The 16,999-nt window shown below is 40.8% G+C and overlaps 1 protein-coding gene across 1 annotated transcript in view; it reads left to right on the top strand.

Moving 5' to 3' along the window:
- The first annotated feature begins 276 nt into the window (after positions 1-276).
- The window catches only part of MCU (mitochondrial calcium uniporter), a 196,923-nt gene continuing 180,200 nt past the window's right edge, over positions 277-16,999 (top strand). The window contains exon 1 of the mRNA XM_080822670.1: positions 277-456. Coding sequence (XP_080678796.1) covers positions 310-456 — 147 coding nt within the window. The 5' untranslated portion in view covers positions 277-309. The remainder of the gene's footprint in view (positions 457-16,999) is intronic.

Genomic DNA, 16,999 nt, shown 5'->3' with positions numbered 1-16,999 from the left:
TTATCCTTGGTGAAGATTAGCCAAATCAAATATGCCATCTCTAGTGCTGCTATTCTGAGGGGCTCGGGTGCCAATTACCGGTTCCTTAGAATTTGCCCGTAATTGACTATGTCCCACAATAGGTAACTCTGGAAGTGACAGGCAGCCTCAAGTGTGGTTCTCCCGCCTGTCGATTGGGCCTTGCAGGAAGCTCCGCCTCACCAACTCAGCCAAGGGCGGCAGTTGGCCCGGCGAAGGTGAGTGGCGGGTATTAGCTCCGCCCCGGCCGTCCGCTGCGCTGCCTGGGTCGGCGCCGTTTCCAGTTGAGAGATGGCGGCCGCCGCAGGTAGATCGCTCCTGCTGCTCCTCTCCTCCCGGGGCGGCGGCGGGGGCGCCGGCGGCTGCGGAGCGCTGACTGCCGGCTGCTTCCCCGGGCTGGGCGTCAGCCGCCACCGGCAGCAGCAGCACCACCGGACGGTGAGAGAGCGCGCCCGGCGGCTTCGGGGAGGGCGGGGCGGCGCTGGCGTGTGGGAGCCGCCGGCGGGCAGGCCGCCGGGGCAGCGGGCGAGTTACCTCAACTCGCGGCCGCTCCCGAGCTTGCCGGGCACCGAGGAGCCGCCGTGCCCTTCAGGCGCCTGCGGCGGCGACCAGGAAGGGAGGGAGGGCGGAGGAAGCCGAGTGGAGGAGGAGGAGGGGCGATGGCGGGGATGTTCCCGCAGGACCCGGGGCACCAGGGCGGGGAAGGGACGGGACTTGAACCTCTCACTGACTGACTTCGCCCCCGATCTCGGTCCCTCCCTCCGTTTTTTTAAAAAAGCTCTGCCCCATCGATCGCGTACTGAGCCCCGTACAAGTTGTCCCCTTTCCCTCCTCCTCCGGGCGGGTTGGGGTGTCCGAGTTGCCGCGGCTGCCTGGTGTATGTATCAGGAGAGTGGCAGTGCCATGCTTCTGGGCACTGCCTCCGGAGAGCAGCCCAGGACCCCAGCGGGGCCGCTCCCTCGTCCTCTCTCGGCCCTTTGGGAACGGCCAAGAAGGATAATCAAACTTTATCCCCCTCCGTGACTTCCTGCGTGTGTGGGCATGGGGAACAGCCCCTTCGCGATGGATGCTGCATTGCTTCAGGAGGCAAGCTCCATCCCCTCAGGTCCTTAAAGGTCCTCGGTGGTCCTTTCGGAGGGCCGGTTTTACCAGCTCGTTCACGCGTGCCTGAAGAAGGAAGGGTGGGCAGCAGGCAGAGGGGAAGTGGATATGGCAAGTTCACAGAGGCAGGGATTTGGTAGTTGAATTAACCAGTTATTGCTGGATTTCATTGGCTGGCAACGAAGGAGAGTTTCTGTTTGAACAGTCTCGGGATGTATTGGTGAGTGATTGTGAATTCTTTTTTCAATTGCAAGAGATCAACTTGGCATGGAGTTCTTGACCTAACAAGTCAGCGGGTTCTCTTTCCTTGGACTTTCTAGACCCATTTGTGTTGGTCTCCGGCCAACTGTGAGTGAACGAGTGTAGATTTTATTTCCTGGGCTAACTTGTGTAGTGTGGGAATGAGAGAATCCCTGCAGACGGCCTGATAGAAGGAACTGGTACCTTCAGATCTCAATCAATACATCCACCTGTCCTATTCTGATCACATAGCTCTTGAGAGGAAGCTGAACTGGAGGTTTTCAGAGAGGACACCCCAAGACTGATGACAACATGAAACCAGGTGTCTGCAAGAGCTATGAAAAGAACTAATGGTCTGTAAATGCAAGATGATACTGTTATTATTAGTCACACGTATGGATCCTATCCTCATTCTTGTGAAGAAAATTTGTACTTCATATTTGGCATACTGACATATTGCTTTGCTGAAGCTTTTGGGTGAGAGCCGAGCTTTTCCACAGTTCAGTTTAGATTTGCATGTTTCATAGCCTCCATTTATGTGTTTTGTTTTCCTAAAAACATAAAGCCATCCAGAAATCTGATGGCATTCCCCTCTCCCTCAAACTATTTAAAGGCTTCCCAAGTTGTCTTTATCCCTGTATTTTGCTAATATGTCTTTTGACTTTGCACAGTTTGTTTTTAAGGCTATTTGGGTGTGGTATTCATTTAACATTTTTAAATTTATGCCCTGTATATTTTCCACTATGCGAATCTGTCAGGCTATGAGTGTCTTCCTTGTGTGGGTACTTCATGAAAGTGTTCTTCTGTGCTATTCTGGGGTGGGTAAAAGTGATGTGCTGAATTTGTAACTGAAAGAACAGTTGAAGTGAAGTGTTATTTCTGAAGGGCTGAAGTGTTATCCTGGGAATGTTGACTTGTAAATGAACTTAGAATTGTACGATTTTGAAAAAAGTTGTACCTGATTAATTAAAATATGTAAACAGGTTTTTTTTTCTTTTTCTACGATTGCTCTGAAGCCTTCCTGTATATAGCTGTCTCCATCTGTTATTCTATGATTCCTCACAAGACTCAATTTGAAAGGTATCTCTTAGGGATTTAACTCTTGACATTTTATGCCTGAAATAGAGGCCCAGAAAGGGGAGGGACTTGGCCAGGATTCCACAGCTAATACGCACCAGTTCTAGGATTCCCACCTACCCCAGATATTCTGACCCCCTTATTGTGTTCTTTTCGTTATAAGACACAATTGCTCCTTCATAATCTCCTCCTTTTCAAAACTACCGTTTTTAGGAAAGTATTGGTATTTTAAACAACCATGAATGGGAATTCTCCTGTAAGTAGATGTTGGAGGCAGAGCTGTGGAATGAGGCAAATATGGGAACAAACATCTTGCTCTTACAAAGGTCCCTGCGAGACACTAAGGTTGAATCTTGCATAGGACACATTCTGTGCATGTGCAGCAGATGGCACTCTGCATTGGACTAGATCACAAGCCCAGCTTGTGCCACTTTTGTTCTGCTGTAGTAGGTACAGTAAATTAGAGCCAGGGGGACATAACCAATTATGGTGCTGGTTAACTTTTTGCTTGAGAGGCATGCGTTTTGAAATCTTTTCCAAGTTTACAGAATGAGTCCAAAGCAGTAGAGTTCAGCCTATTGGTAAATGTGGTTTCGAAGTTATAAAATATAACTTGTTCCTTTCCCACCTTCCTCATTAAAAGATCATACAACTGAGTAAATAGAAATAAAGGTGCAGGGGCTTATTTGGTATTTTTAGCACCATCTAGTGTAATTTTTCCCTTCCTGTGTGAAGAGCCTGTTACTGCTTCTCAGTTTGTGACTGTAATGAAGACATGTAAAATGTTTGTTGCATGCCTTACTGTGTGGTTAGTGAAGGTGGCTGCTGTTTTCAAGGATGATTCTTTGAGGGGCAACTGCCTTTCATCGTGAGCTGGGTAATTGCTTTGCTAAATCAAACTGTCTCACCTCTGATTATGAAAGCCTGACTGTTAACATTTCCTAGTGGTCAACAGCTAAATCTCTTGCTTAAGTGTGTCATTGCACTGTTACAGTTTGTGGCTGTCTCTCTCTACTTTACACATTATAGTTCTTTGGCAGTGATAGCATTTCAGTTTAACCTGACAGTTTTAACTGAGGTTATATTATCTGACACAGAGGCAAGTCCAAGTTCTTTAATTGGGTTTCTCATGGTCTGGCCGGTCTTATTTAGCCAGATCCATCCCAGCAAAACTACTCCACTGTACTTAAGCCAATGTTCCACATATCTATACTAAATGTTTATGTAGTTCCTGCAATTGACTTGCAGTCTTAATCACTCCTCTAACCTCTAAGGTCCATTTCAGGTTAGAGACTGTGACCTACGACTCCTCTTTGAAGCTAACCTACTCACTTTACAGATGAGGAAACAGACCTAATGGCAACTGAGGGAAATGACTTATTAGGTTATGTGTGGTTTATGACATCTGAGATTAAAATTCTTTAAGTGGTGGTGGATTCAAGATGTTCTAGTCAGAATCTTAATTTGTGTGATTCCTGGCTCTTAATCCCTCTCTTTTGTCCTATTCTGTCCTGTCTAAATTCTGATAGAATTTATTATTAGCAGGACACAGATTGGTACTGACTTGTTATCTAAAGATTTCGTTTGTGGGTGCCTTATATTACAGGAGAAGTAGGGCAGTATTGCATTTTTGTCTCTCATAGACTCCAACACAGCATTAAGTATATAGGTGATGCTCAGACATGCATTAATTGAATATGCACCTTTGTGTCTGCTTGCCAGTTCTGAAAAGATTTGCTCATCCACTCCCCCAGCCCCCTGTCCCCAGTTTGACTTGTTTAATGGCCTGTTATTTAAGTAACCACATTTGGATAATTGCTTTAACTTTAGTATTGCCAGTGCTGTCTTTGATTGTATATTATACTTCTTTATGGTAGTATCCCACAGAGTGGGTACCTTTGGATTAGCTCTATGGTGGTACTTGTTTTCTGCCCAAAGCCCAGCAAAAGTATGATTAATACCCAGATTAATATAAATACATGATTGAATCAGGTTCTAGAGTTTTTATTGTTTTGGTCAACTACCGTGCTAAGATTTTGATGGTCCTGGATAAATGTTTAGAGCAGACTTTTAAAATTTACTATTATTATCATTATTTTCTATTGAAATATAGTTGACACACAATGTTAGTTCCAAAAGCTGACTTGTTTTTAAGGAAGCAACCATGCTATTTTTTTTTTTAAGATTTTGTTATTTATTAAAGAGAGAGAGAGGGAAAGAGGAAGTAAAAGAGCACGGGTGGGAGCGAGGGTCAGAGAGAGGGGGAACATATACTCGCTGCTGAGTGGGGAGCCCCATGTGGGGCTTAATCCCAGGACCTGGAGATCATGACCTGAACAAAAGGCAGACAGTTAATCAACTGAACCACCCAGGTGCCCCACAACCATCCTTTTATTTATCTTAAAATCATGCTTATTTTGTATGATGTGCACAAAATATTTGCACAAAATATTTGAATGAGTAAATTTGGATTTATTCAACAGATTATGATTATTTGAACTTTTCTAAGTCCCAAGGGGCTCTGTTTCATGCTTTATGGAACTCTACTCCAAGAGGATATCTAAGTAGAGAATGCAACATCAAAAATGGTGTATATCAAAGATAACAACAAAGATCATTTTTGGTTTTGGGGCTGCCTCATGTTTGAAATCCAGAGTGGTCATTATCTTCTGCAATAGCACTTCATTGACACCATTATCTGAATAACCACAGAGATGTTGCTTTCATTTAAAAAAAAAGATTTATTTACTTATTTGAGAGAGAATGTGAGGGGAGGAGGAGGCAGAGGGAGAGGAAGAGGGTATCCTCAAGCATACTCCCCGCTGAGCATGGAACCTGACCTGGGGCTCCATCCCAGGACCCTGAGATCATGAGCTGAGCCTAAATCAAGAGTTGGATGCTTAACTGACTGAGCCACCCAGGCACCCCCTCATTGCTTTTTTATATTCTAGCTTTGTGCCTCTGTGGGTTTTCTTAAAAATTACTGTTTTTTGTTTTGTTTTGTTTTGCTTTTTGTGGTTAAGGACAACACTACCTTTTACGATCTGGAGATAATCACTTAACATAAGGGAATCCTCTATTCTTTATTTGACTGATTAATGTCATATCATGGCTCATGGATATTTTACAATTACTGGAATAACATGTTTTTTTGGAAAACTAAGATGTCACCATGGAGGACATGTACTTAAAAGAACTGTAGACTTGAGATCTCAAAAAGACCATAGGTTAAGGAACTAATGCAAGAGTATTGAAATGGCTTTTTCCTTGGTAGCCCATCAGGTTACTACAGAGCTGAAAATGGCTCCCCCATCTGCTGACCTTTGCATTCAGTTCTTTTCCTGAGAAGTTACACTAATGTGTGTTTGTTTTAAAAACAGTTAAGCAGAGGTAGGTTTTTTTTATTTTATTTTATTTTTTTTAATTTTTTTTTTAAATTTTATTTATTTATTTGACAGACAGATCACAAGTAGGCAGAGAGGCAGGCAGAGAGAGAAGGGAGGAAGCAGGCTCCCTGCTGAGCAGAGAGCCCAATGTGGGGCTCGATCCCAGGACGCTGGGATCATGACCTGAGCCGAAGGCAGCGGCTTTAACCCACTGAGCCACCCTGGTGCCCCCAGAGGTAGGTTTTTAAAAAGTGAATTGGAGGGGCGCCTGGGTGACTCAGTGGGTTAAAGCCGCTGCCTTCGGCTCAGGTCATGATCCCAGGGTCCTGGGATCGAGCCCCGCATTGGGCTCTCTGCTCGGCAGGGAGCCTGCTTCCCCTTCTCTCTCTGCCTGCCTCTCTGCCTACTTGTGATCTCTGTCTGTCAAACAAATAAATAAATAATCTTAAAAAAAAAAAAAAAGTGAATTGGGGCCATATTCTTTCAGTAAGTGCCTAAACTCAAACCCAATCTTGAATAATTACTCCCTGGTTTAGGTCAAGCTTGATGACACGTGTTAAAAAAAACTTGTCCCCTGCATGTTGAACATGCAAGAGAAACCCTCCATTTAATTATTTCACTGTACTTTGTTAAATGCAGTGAGAGAGTCTGTGTAACTTGAAAGTTGACTTCAAGCAGAGTAATAAGTTGTGTGAATTGTTGACTTGTAAACTGTGTATGGGTGTGAATATTTATTTATGTATTTTTTTATTTTTAAAGATTTTATTTATCAGAGAGAGAGAGAGTACAAGTGAGGGAGAGGGGGAAAAGGAGAGGAAGAAGGAGAAGCAGACTCCCTGCTGAGCAGGGAGCCTGATGTGGGGCTCCATTCCAGGACCCTGGGACCATGAGAGCTGAAGGCAGCTGCTTAACCGATAGAGCTACCCAGGCGACCCGAGTCTTTTATTTTGATAAAAATGTAACTTGGTAAATTACATCACTAGCTGGGTCTAATAGCATGCTAAAACTGAACTTTTTCTGATGTAGTTCTGGAAAAAATGGAAAATATGACATTGCATTTTGACATTTCTCTTGAAAATAAGAGCCCTTCCAAAGGTTCTTTAAGGACATTGATAGTATTTATTAATCAAAAGAGTGGGGCGTTTATCTCTTATACTTTGTTTCTGAAATTTTCAGTTTTTACTATTTATTGTCTACTTTATTGTTTGGGGAGCATTTGTAATGATCACCAGAGAATTGCCGAGGACTCCATTACGTCTGTGAAGCTGTCCAGAGGATAGTCTCTAGTGTAGTCTTAAACTGTACTTAATGCCTTATAGATTACAAGATCCTTTAGATTCTTTTTTGCATTCTAAGATAAGCTACATTGTACTTCTTATCTATAGTAAGTGGTGTTATAGGATGTTTAAGAGTACTAATATCTCCTGTAAACTTTAGAGAAAGTTAATGTGACTGATTTTTTTTTGTCAAATAACAGGAGAGTAAATAGGTTAGCTTGAACTACACGACCCTATGTAGAGGGATAGATATGTAGAGGAGTAGATACAGAAGGAAGCATCTAAGATCTGAGGGCATCGTGTTACCTCATTGAATTCTCACCAAAACCCTATGAGAGGCATTGTTTTACAGTTTTACAGTTTTATAGATGAGAACATTGAGGATGAGGTAGGCTCATTTCTTCTTAAGTGTCATAAACTGTTTTAATGCTAGGGATACAACGATGGACAAGACACAGGTTTTGGCCGTGAGATTTAAGTCTAGGTCTGGTGGGTTGTCAGTGTGGGGCCTCCTTCCCTTTTGTCTTCTCCTCAGCCATGTTTCTTTTTCAAGCATCTACTGCAGTTTTCTTCCAAGAGATCTCACTGTCTTTCTGACTAGATTTCTTGACTCTCTTTCTCTACCCTCTCCTCCAGGTATTAGGTAATAAGGGTCTAAGGTATTGCTTCCTTAGGATCTTTGTAATTTAGATAAGGATTCTAGAAAATCCCACTCATTATCGAGCATTGCTTCTATAGCACTTTTATAACATTGTCTAGTGTACTCCACAACAACTCTTCAGGCAAAATACTACCCCCATGGTACAGATGAGAAAATGAAAACCTGGTAAGGGTAAGTAACTGGAATCATTCAGAAAATACCTGTTGAACTGCTGTTTGTAACATGCTGTGCTGGGAAAGAGATGCCCCTGAGGTGGTCCAAAGAGGTCACAGTTTGGCTAGGAGACACCTGCACCCCCCACCCGCTGTGGGAGCATTTAGACCTACTGAAGAGAACTGGGGAATGGGGAAGGCTTTATAAGGGAGGCCTCACTTAAGCTGAAATATGAGGAAATATAATGTGTGGGGGACTGGAAAGGTGTAGTTCCCATTCTACACAGCACCAGCATCTGACATGATAGTCTGAGGGAGGAAGATGTCTTTGAGAAATGGCCAGTAGTTTGTCATAATGGAGTATGGGCAAGAATAGACAGAGATTAAGCTGGACAGTAGTAGTGATACCAGTAATAATTAATATTAAGTACACCACGTGTTAACACACTTTGCATAGGTAATCTCACTTAATTCATGTGACACTCTGTGGGTAGGTACTCTTCCTATCCTCCTTTTATAGATAGTGAAACTGAGTTATCTCAGATTGGTTGATTTGCCCAGGATCACAGCTGGTAAGTGACACTCAGTTAGTAAATGACTTGCTCAGGATCACACAGCTACAACTGGCATACCTGGCAAGTAAACCCAAGGGGTCTAGCTCCAGCGACTGTCTCTTAGCTACTATGCTGTGGTGAGGGAATCACACTGTGAAGGGACTTATGAAGGAGTTGGGATTTTATTATGTAGGTCAGTGTTTTGTTTTGTTTTGTTTTGTTTTAAACTCAACCCACAGTAGAAATACATTTTATTTCATGACCCAGAATGTGCATGTGTGCGTAAAAGTAGGAAAAGTTTCATGAGGCAGTATTTTTACTATGTATGATTTACATCATTCCTGTGCTGTTTTGTTCAAGAAATACTGGTTGGGACCCATTTCAATTGATTCCACAATTTAAGCTACAATTTAGAAAAATACTGCTGGTCAATAGGTGAGTGTCTGAAGAATTTCAATCAAGTGAATCACATGATCAGTTTGTGCTTTTTGGTAGGTTACAATAGCAGCTGTGTGAAGGCTGGATTGGAGAAGATGGGACCAGAAAAGCCAAGAGGCCAGTAGGGGACATCTTAATGGACCAGGCAAAAGATGCCTAACTGAGGACAGTAGCACTGGGGATAGAGAAAAGGAATAGAGAGAAGGGAGATTTAGGAAGTAGAATTGATAGAACTTGGTGATTGGATGTGGACTATCACTTAGCTGGTACCAGGTAGAAAGGTAATTCATTTCAAGGGCTGTCTGATTTTGTTAATACTCGGGTGCTGAAACTTTGTTTCTGGATGGTCTCTGTGTGTTTCTTTTTTTATTTTTTTATTTTTTTATTTTTATTTATTTGACAGAGAGAAATCACAACTAGGCAGAGAGGCAGGCAGAGAGAGAGGAGGAAGCAGGCTCCCTGCTGAGCAGAGAGCCCAATGCGGGGCTCGATCCCAGGACCCTGAGATCATGACCTGAGCCGAAGGCAGAGGCTTCAACCCACTGGGCCACCCAGGCGCCCCTGTGTGTTTCTTTTTACAGTCATGTTAAGTATGTTTCATTTTTGTGATTGTTGTACCTCTACTCTTGTATATAAAAATGTGTTGACCTGGTTTAATGATTTTCTAATTTATGTATCAGATTCCCACCATATCCCCATTTTCCTGCTCCCTTCCCTTACCTCATACCATCAGAATCTAAAAGATTTGCAGACCGGTATGGAAAAAGTTTACAAAACATGATGAGCACTCAACAAAACTTAGTTGAAAGTATGGGTTCTGTGTATTGTACTCTTCCAAGGAAGAAACTCTTCACATTGCGTTAATTAGAGGAATATTTTTTAGTAATTTCCTTTGACTTTGTTCTCTTCGATGTTCCACTTTTGTAGTATTTGTTTACCTTTAGAGAATATTGAGCATTGTATATGTGATAGTCTTTTATATTTAAAACAACAAAAGCCTAGCTATTCCTTTTTTTTTTTTTTAAAGATTTTATTTATTTTGACAGAAGTAGGCAGAGAGGCAGGCAGAGAGAGAGGGGGAAGCAGGCTCCCTGCTGAGCAGAGAGCCCTATGCGGGGCTCGATCCCAGGACCCTGGGATCATGACCTGAGCCGAAGGCAGAGGCTTTAACCCACTGAGCCACCCAGGCGCCCCGAACCTAGCTATTCTTTTTTTTTTTTCTTTTTTTCTCTTATTTTAATAAACATATAATCCGAACCTAGCTATTCTTAAGCATGAAGCCTTTTCTTAGTAAAATTTTAGCAATCTCCTTGATCACGTTAGAAATGAAGGTACAAGATTCCTACTGCTTCTGCCACCCCAGTTTCTCGAGAAGTATAAAAAATAAAACCACGTAATCATCGAGAACGAGTTATATGGAGTGATTCTCTAGTATTTTAATTACTTTACTGGATTGCTTTATTTAGAAAACACATATTCTTTGGTATTTTTCTAGGTATTATAATGCAAAGGTAAGTATTTGATAACTATGACATTTTAAATTTGTTTTTTAAAAATATTTTATTTAAGAGAGAGACAGAGTGTGTGTGCAGGGTCACACAAGTGAGCAGGAGGTAAAGCAGAGGCAGAGGCAGAGGAAGAGAATCTCAAGCAGACTCTATGCTGAGCTTGATCCCACAACCCTGAGATCATGACCTGAACTGAAATTGAGAGTCAGCTGATTACCTGACTGAGCCACCCAGGCATTCCAGCTGTCAAAAGTTTTAGAGCCATTACAGTATCTGCTTTGCCAGAAGATATTGTATTTGTCATATAGTGAGCCTTTTGAAATCTCTGGGAGCGAAGGATTGTTTTATCATCACAGAATTATTAGTTTTCTGAGGTAGTTAAAAGAAGAAATGGAAGTGGTGTATGTGTGTTTAAATCACCAAAATAAAAGTAAATAATTGAAGAGGATGAGGTACCATGTGATATAATAGGAGTGTGGGTTCTGTTCATTTCTCGTATGTTAACTTGCTATTTGACCTTGGGCTAGTGACTTACCTCTTTGGTCTTAAATCTTTTGGTCAGTTAAGTAAGAGGGCTTGATCAGGTGAGCCTAAAGGGCTTTCTAATTCTAAGACATCTGTCATTTTCATATAAGTGATTTTTATGTTATTTCATGGTGGGAGGCGTGTACAAAATCATAAACCCAAGCATAAATGTATTTGTTTATTCTCACAAGGGTCAAGGGCTTGATTGAAGAAAAATAGTTCCCATTACCTTTTTAGGACGGTTTGCATAATTACTTCTGATATCTTGAGAGACAATTTACCCTGCATTCCTCTTAAACAGTTCATTATGCCTTAGTCGCATCTTTCTCTTTTGGCTTCTTTTTCCCATTGGAACTACTGAGGGTGTTGGGGGAGAGGTGAAGATATGGTGGGGGAATCCGGAGATTTAGAGAGACAGGGGAGGGAAGGAAAAAGCAGCCAATGTTAAAGTGCTGAGATAAGATGGACTGTTCTTCCCCACCGCCCTGAAATCTTTTATTTATTTATTTGTGTGTGTGTGTGTGTGTGTGTGTGTGTGTGTGTGTGAGAGAGAGAGAGAGAGAGAGAGAGAGAGAGCGAGCGAGCGCGAGCGCGTGCGCGTGCGCAAGCGCAAGCGCAAGCGCACAAGCAGGGGAATGGCAGGCAGAGGGAGAAGCAGGCTCCTTGCTGAGCAAGGAGCTGGACTGGGACTTGATCCCAGGAGGCTGGCATCATGACCTGAGCCAGTGGCACATACTTAACTGACTGAGCCATCCAGGCACCCCAAGATGGACCATTCTAATAACTTGTTAATTCTGAAATGTGGCTTGCCAGTCTGAAACAGAAAATGTTTCTGTTTTCCTTTGTAATTATGCTATAGGAATTCTGAGTGTGAAAATGTCAGGTGATTAGTTGCTTTAGTAGTCTGTTCTTCCCAACCCTGTAAACTGAGCCTAATCAGTGTCAAGAACACTCAGTCAGTGTTGGATAAATGAGAGTCAGTGAGTTAAAAATTCCTAGAGACCATCCTCTAAATCCTTCAGCCCTGTGGAAAATGCATCTGTAGATGCATTTTGTTGTCTGTATCTAGATAATACAGTGATGGGAATCATGGAAATATGAAGAAGGAATTACTTTTCTTTGATTCAAGCAGCAGCAAATCATTTTAAAAGAGTTAAAATCATTTTAAAACAAGCAGGACTTTAGGAAATACTAAGTAAAAATAGTGATGGAAAAATATTGTAGTGCTTTTGTGTTATAAATGATTTAAGAAATTGACGCATGCATCTGCCTGGCAAATACTTGGAGCAGGTGGAGGAGAAGAGGGAAGGGTGAAGGGCTGGGCACTGCAGAAGAGAGCTTTAAAGGAACTCTTTGAAAGAGGTGCTGCCAACTCTAGATTCCCCACATGTATATATTTCCAAAGATGACAGATTTTTGGAGGTGTTTATTTTGGAACTAATCTTCTGTATTTCCATTCTGCCCCCACTGTATCCTGAATCTTGCATTGCCAGAATTCTGCTAGCTGCCATGAAGCAGGGCTGTGGCAAGTGGCCAAGTGTGATAAAACCTATTTTTCATTTTAAAACAGAGTATGGATGTCAGAATACTTCAAAGAAGTATTTACGGATAGATTGAATGGAGTAGGAGAAATAGTAAAAACCTAATGAGAAGATTGAAAGTTTCTCATTTGCTTTTGATGGAATTACATTTATTTTGTAAACAGAGGAATACCAGCTTATGTCTGTCTCTGTCAGTTTCTCTCTCTCTTGTCCCTCTTTCTCTGATCTTTGCATGCTGGTGCTCGAAACTGCTGAATACACAGGAAAAATGAGTTTTCTGATCCCCTAGAGGTGGTAGTGATTTTTTTTGTTGTTGTTGTATTTTTATCTTTTGAGGGGATCCCAAGGGTATGCTCTGTGTGAATGTCTCATTACACATATGCATATTAGTAATTCAGTTTTGTTTATTTCGTTCTTGCTTTCACCACCCCCTCCAAAAATGAAATCTTTTCTTTTTTTCATTTCCGGCTCTGACTTAAGCTTCAAAACAAAATGTTGTCTAAACATCGTTGAGATGGTAAAACAGTTGTAATACATAACACTACAGAATTTTGAAATATTCATTTATTAAATGGAAAATTGAACTGCAATCAGTACTTTCTTTAATTTTAATATCTCATTCTGCATTGACATTTGATTCATAATGAAATCAAGTTCCTCGTTTGGCCAAGTGCCACAAAGTCGGGTGAGCTTTAAATATGTAATGACTTTGTTTTTAGTAATTGCTAGAGCTTTTAGCAGTAAAAAGGGGAAATTGAAAGGAAACTCTAGCAGATTTTTTTTCCCTAAAAAGAGTATTCTTGGTAAGATTAAAAGTAGAGACAAGCTCAGGCCTTGAGTTATAGATCTGAGTCACATCACAGCCAGCATCAGAAAGTAGCAGCATTAGTGGAAGAAAACCCAGGTCAGTACTGTTGAGCCCTTTGTCAAAACTCACCTGGAAAGGGCATTCTGTCACCAGAGGATTTTTTGGGGGGGGGGGTGATGGACTGGTGGTGGGGTGGGTAGAGCGTGTTTCTTCATAAGGAAATTACATTGTATTCATTTAAATAATATAATATCATTTTAAAAGTTAGACTAGGAATGCTGCCCCCTGCCTTTTTTGGTGTGGAATGTCCTCATTCTCTTATTCCTGGGAAAATCCTTTGTACTTCTGGAGAGAAGGAGGATGACGAACATGTCTTGTGCAAAATGCCCAACAGCATCTGCTGTAATATAGCAAGCTCATGTGGGATTGAGCTGCTGCAGCAAAAACTTGGTTTGCTCTATAAAAATGCTCAGATTTTTGAAGTGCAGACAAGCTGTGGAAGGAAACTTGTTGGCCTTTATTCATTGTTTCTTTTCTGTGTGTTTGGAATAATTTGCAGTTTAAGAATGCTTTCTTTTGTAAAAAGGATATGTGCCTTAAATGGTAAAAAGGCTGTTCTTGAATGGTGTCATGGTTTTATGGAGCAAAGGAAAAACGAGGTCTACGAATGGGGGGGGTCAGTACTTTTTGAGGTAGATAGTTGATGTGAAATAAATATTTGTTTTAATAATATACCTTATATATGTATTTGCCATTGAGTATTCTTTACTTTGTAGTCATTATTTTAGAAAGGCAATCTCTGATTAATTTTTGTTTCTTCCCATTTTCACGCAATTGTCTTTCATTTGTAACATTTTTGATAATGGTTTGGATCATGTTGCAGAATACACAGTACAGAACTCCGTTCGGGTTGTCCCTCCAAATGATTTGCTATTGTGCTTTAACCAGAAATGCTGATGCAGGAAGGGAAACACTAATACATGGGATGCTTTCCAGGGACTGTAGCTAAGGCAAGGCAAACATAAGCCAAAATTAAGAAGAATATGTGAGCTAGGCGCACAAGATGTGGTCTGGCCAAATATGCTGTTAACCGGGAATATCCCATTCTAATTAAATTAATTGAGGCTTGGGCATTTTTGAGTCATCAGACTGTCTGTTAAAAAGGTGATCCAACTTTAAGCATTTTAGAATTAGGGAAAAATGCAAGAATAGTCTTTTGCCTAAAACTTACTCGCAATGAAAATTTATCTTTGTGCTTTCTTATTGGAGAGATTCTAGTGCCTCAAGAATCCTGTTTATTTCTTCCATTCTGGTTCTGAGGCAAAGGATGCTGAAGGGACCTGCAAGAAGGAAGAGATAATGAAAAAGAATTTTTTTTTTTTTGAGGAGGGTTGGCATGATTAGATGGAAGAGAGAGTATTGAGAATTAAAAATTGAGAATTAGCTTATTATTAAGAATGATTTTTGTTTTTTCACTATTGCTGCTCTTCTTGCAAGTTTCAATTTTTAAATTAACATTATTTTACCCACAAATAATTTGGGCTTTATGAGAGGATGTGGTGGTACGTGAACAGGCTCTTTTTAAAATTGTTGTTGTTCTGGAACAAATATTGTTATTGGTCTGGGTTTTGAGAGGTCTTTGTTTAAATTTGCCAAGAGTCAAGCATTTTGAAACAGAACTCCTAAATCAGAGGACTGTGGGGCTAGGTAAATGAATTAGATTTTTTTTTTTTTTTAGTGCACCAAGCCTTCTAAGTTTTGTAAATTTGTTTCTGAAACTAGTGAAAGTTCTGAATGAATAAGGATAATCTGAGACTTCTATTGCCAGGGTCCCCTTCAGTTTTTAAAAAATTTTCTTATTTAAAAAAAAGGGAGGGGTACCTGACTGGGTCGGTTGGTAGAGCATTCAACTCTTGATTTTGGGGCTGTAAGTTCGTACATTGGGTGAAGAGATTACTCTTAAAATCTTTAAAAAAAAATTTCTTCCCTCATTGTTTTATAGGGTTCCATTTTTTTTTTAAATGCTAGAAGCATAGAGAAGAGTGAAAAAATTTTGCTTCTTTAAAACTATTTCTAAATATATTATTGGTCTATGAATTTTTGCTTCAGATTCTCTATTTTTACATCTGTATGAGCTTACCATGTGGTAATCAAAGATTCAGTACTTTCTCTGGGGAAAAAATGTATATTTGAGAGTTTCTCATAATGTTCTGGATTTATTCTAGGTTATAGCTAAAATTCTTTCAAAAGTGCCCTCTTGTCCTAAAGATCACTTGTAATAACTAGCAGCTAAGAGTGACCTAAACAACATCTTTTCACACTTTCTTTTCTTTGTTGTCATATGCTGAGCTATCCATGTCAGCAGGCTCAAGAGAGCCTTTACCTTTGACATTGACTTTACTTTTTTCTATTCTTTTAGGTCTTTCACTACCATTCCTACAGTGGTTGACAAGATACCGTTTCTACCTCACTCACCATGTACCATGCCAGTGACATCTTAGCTGCTAGAGTGTGGAGCTGGCCTGTGGGAGTCAAGTAAGTGCCTTTTTTACTATTTGGCATGGTTTTTGCTTACTTTGCAAAGCCATGTAGAGGAACTTCTTAAGATTAGTTTTTAAAAAGGCACTTGCTTGATCCTTGTGGGCTGGCTCTTTGCTCCAGCTTGCTATTGAACATCTGGTAGTTAACAGGGGGCTGAATTTAGCAAGGTGACTATCACAGAATGGAACATTTTTATTAGGACAGACCCTGAGAGATGATAGATCTGATCTTGGCTTAATTAGGCTATATATGTTGATGAGCAACTCCTGTCCTATCCCAGAGTGAATCAGAATTTCTGTGTTCGCTCAAACAGTCTGGCCTTCTGAAATTTAACAGGTTATGGATGACCAAGGGTCTGCTGGTCTAAAACAACTGGGTTGCATGGAAACAGAACAGCTCTCTGAGGAAAGTTGATGACCTTGACATTTACCTGAATTAATTTAGCTTAACATATAGAAGTGATAGTTGGCATTAATCAGGTTTGGGTTTCTGTTATTGCTAAAGTTGCTAAAACCTGGTATTTTACTTTTGCAGGTCACCTTGTAAATTTTGCCTATATAAATTAACACATCCTCTGTTATGTCATAACAACCATGTAAGGGAGAGTGTTTTCCTGCTCTGTCTTAGGTATTGGTGATGTGACCTGTTCACGCAGGGGAATCTTGAACATTCTCAGGTATGTGAAGATCATGATTCATAAATATTTTGTCCCTGCAAACAAAACAGAGTTTAATGTCAGTGTGAAGTCATCGTGTAGTTTTATAAAATCTATCTTTAGAGTTGATTTTTCTCTCCTTGATATTAGAATAGGGATTGGCAAATTACAGCTAAGACCATCACTTGTTTTTTTGAATAAAGTTTTATTGGAACACACACCCATTCTTTTACACATTGTCTATGGCTGCTTTTGCATTACAGTAGCAGAGTTGAGTTGTTGTGACAGAGACCATATGTTTCACAAAGCCTAAACTATCTGTTGGTTTGTTTTTTTTTTAAAGATTTATTTATTTATTAGAGAATGTATGCAAGTTGGGGGAGGGGCAGAGGGAGAGAGAACCCTCAAGCAGACTCCCTGCTGAATGTGGAACCAGACTCTGAGATCATGACCTGAGCTGAAACCAAGAGTTGAATATTTAGCCAACTGAGCCACCCGAGTGCCCCAGACTATCTGG

The sequence above is a fragment of the Martes martes genome, assembly GCF_963455335.1.
Source record: "Martes martes genome assembly, chromosome: 14".
Classification (NCBI taxonomy): domain Eukaryota; kingdom Metazoa; phylum Chordata; class Mammalia; order Carnivora; family Mustelidae; genus Martes; species Martes martes.
This window is presented reverse-complemented; position numbering and strand designations above follow the sequence as displayed.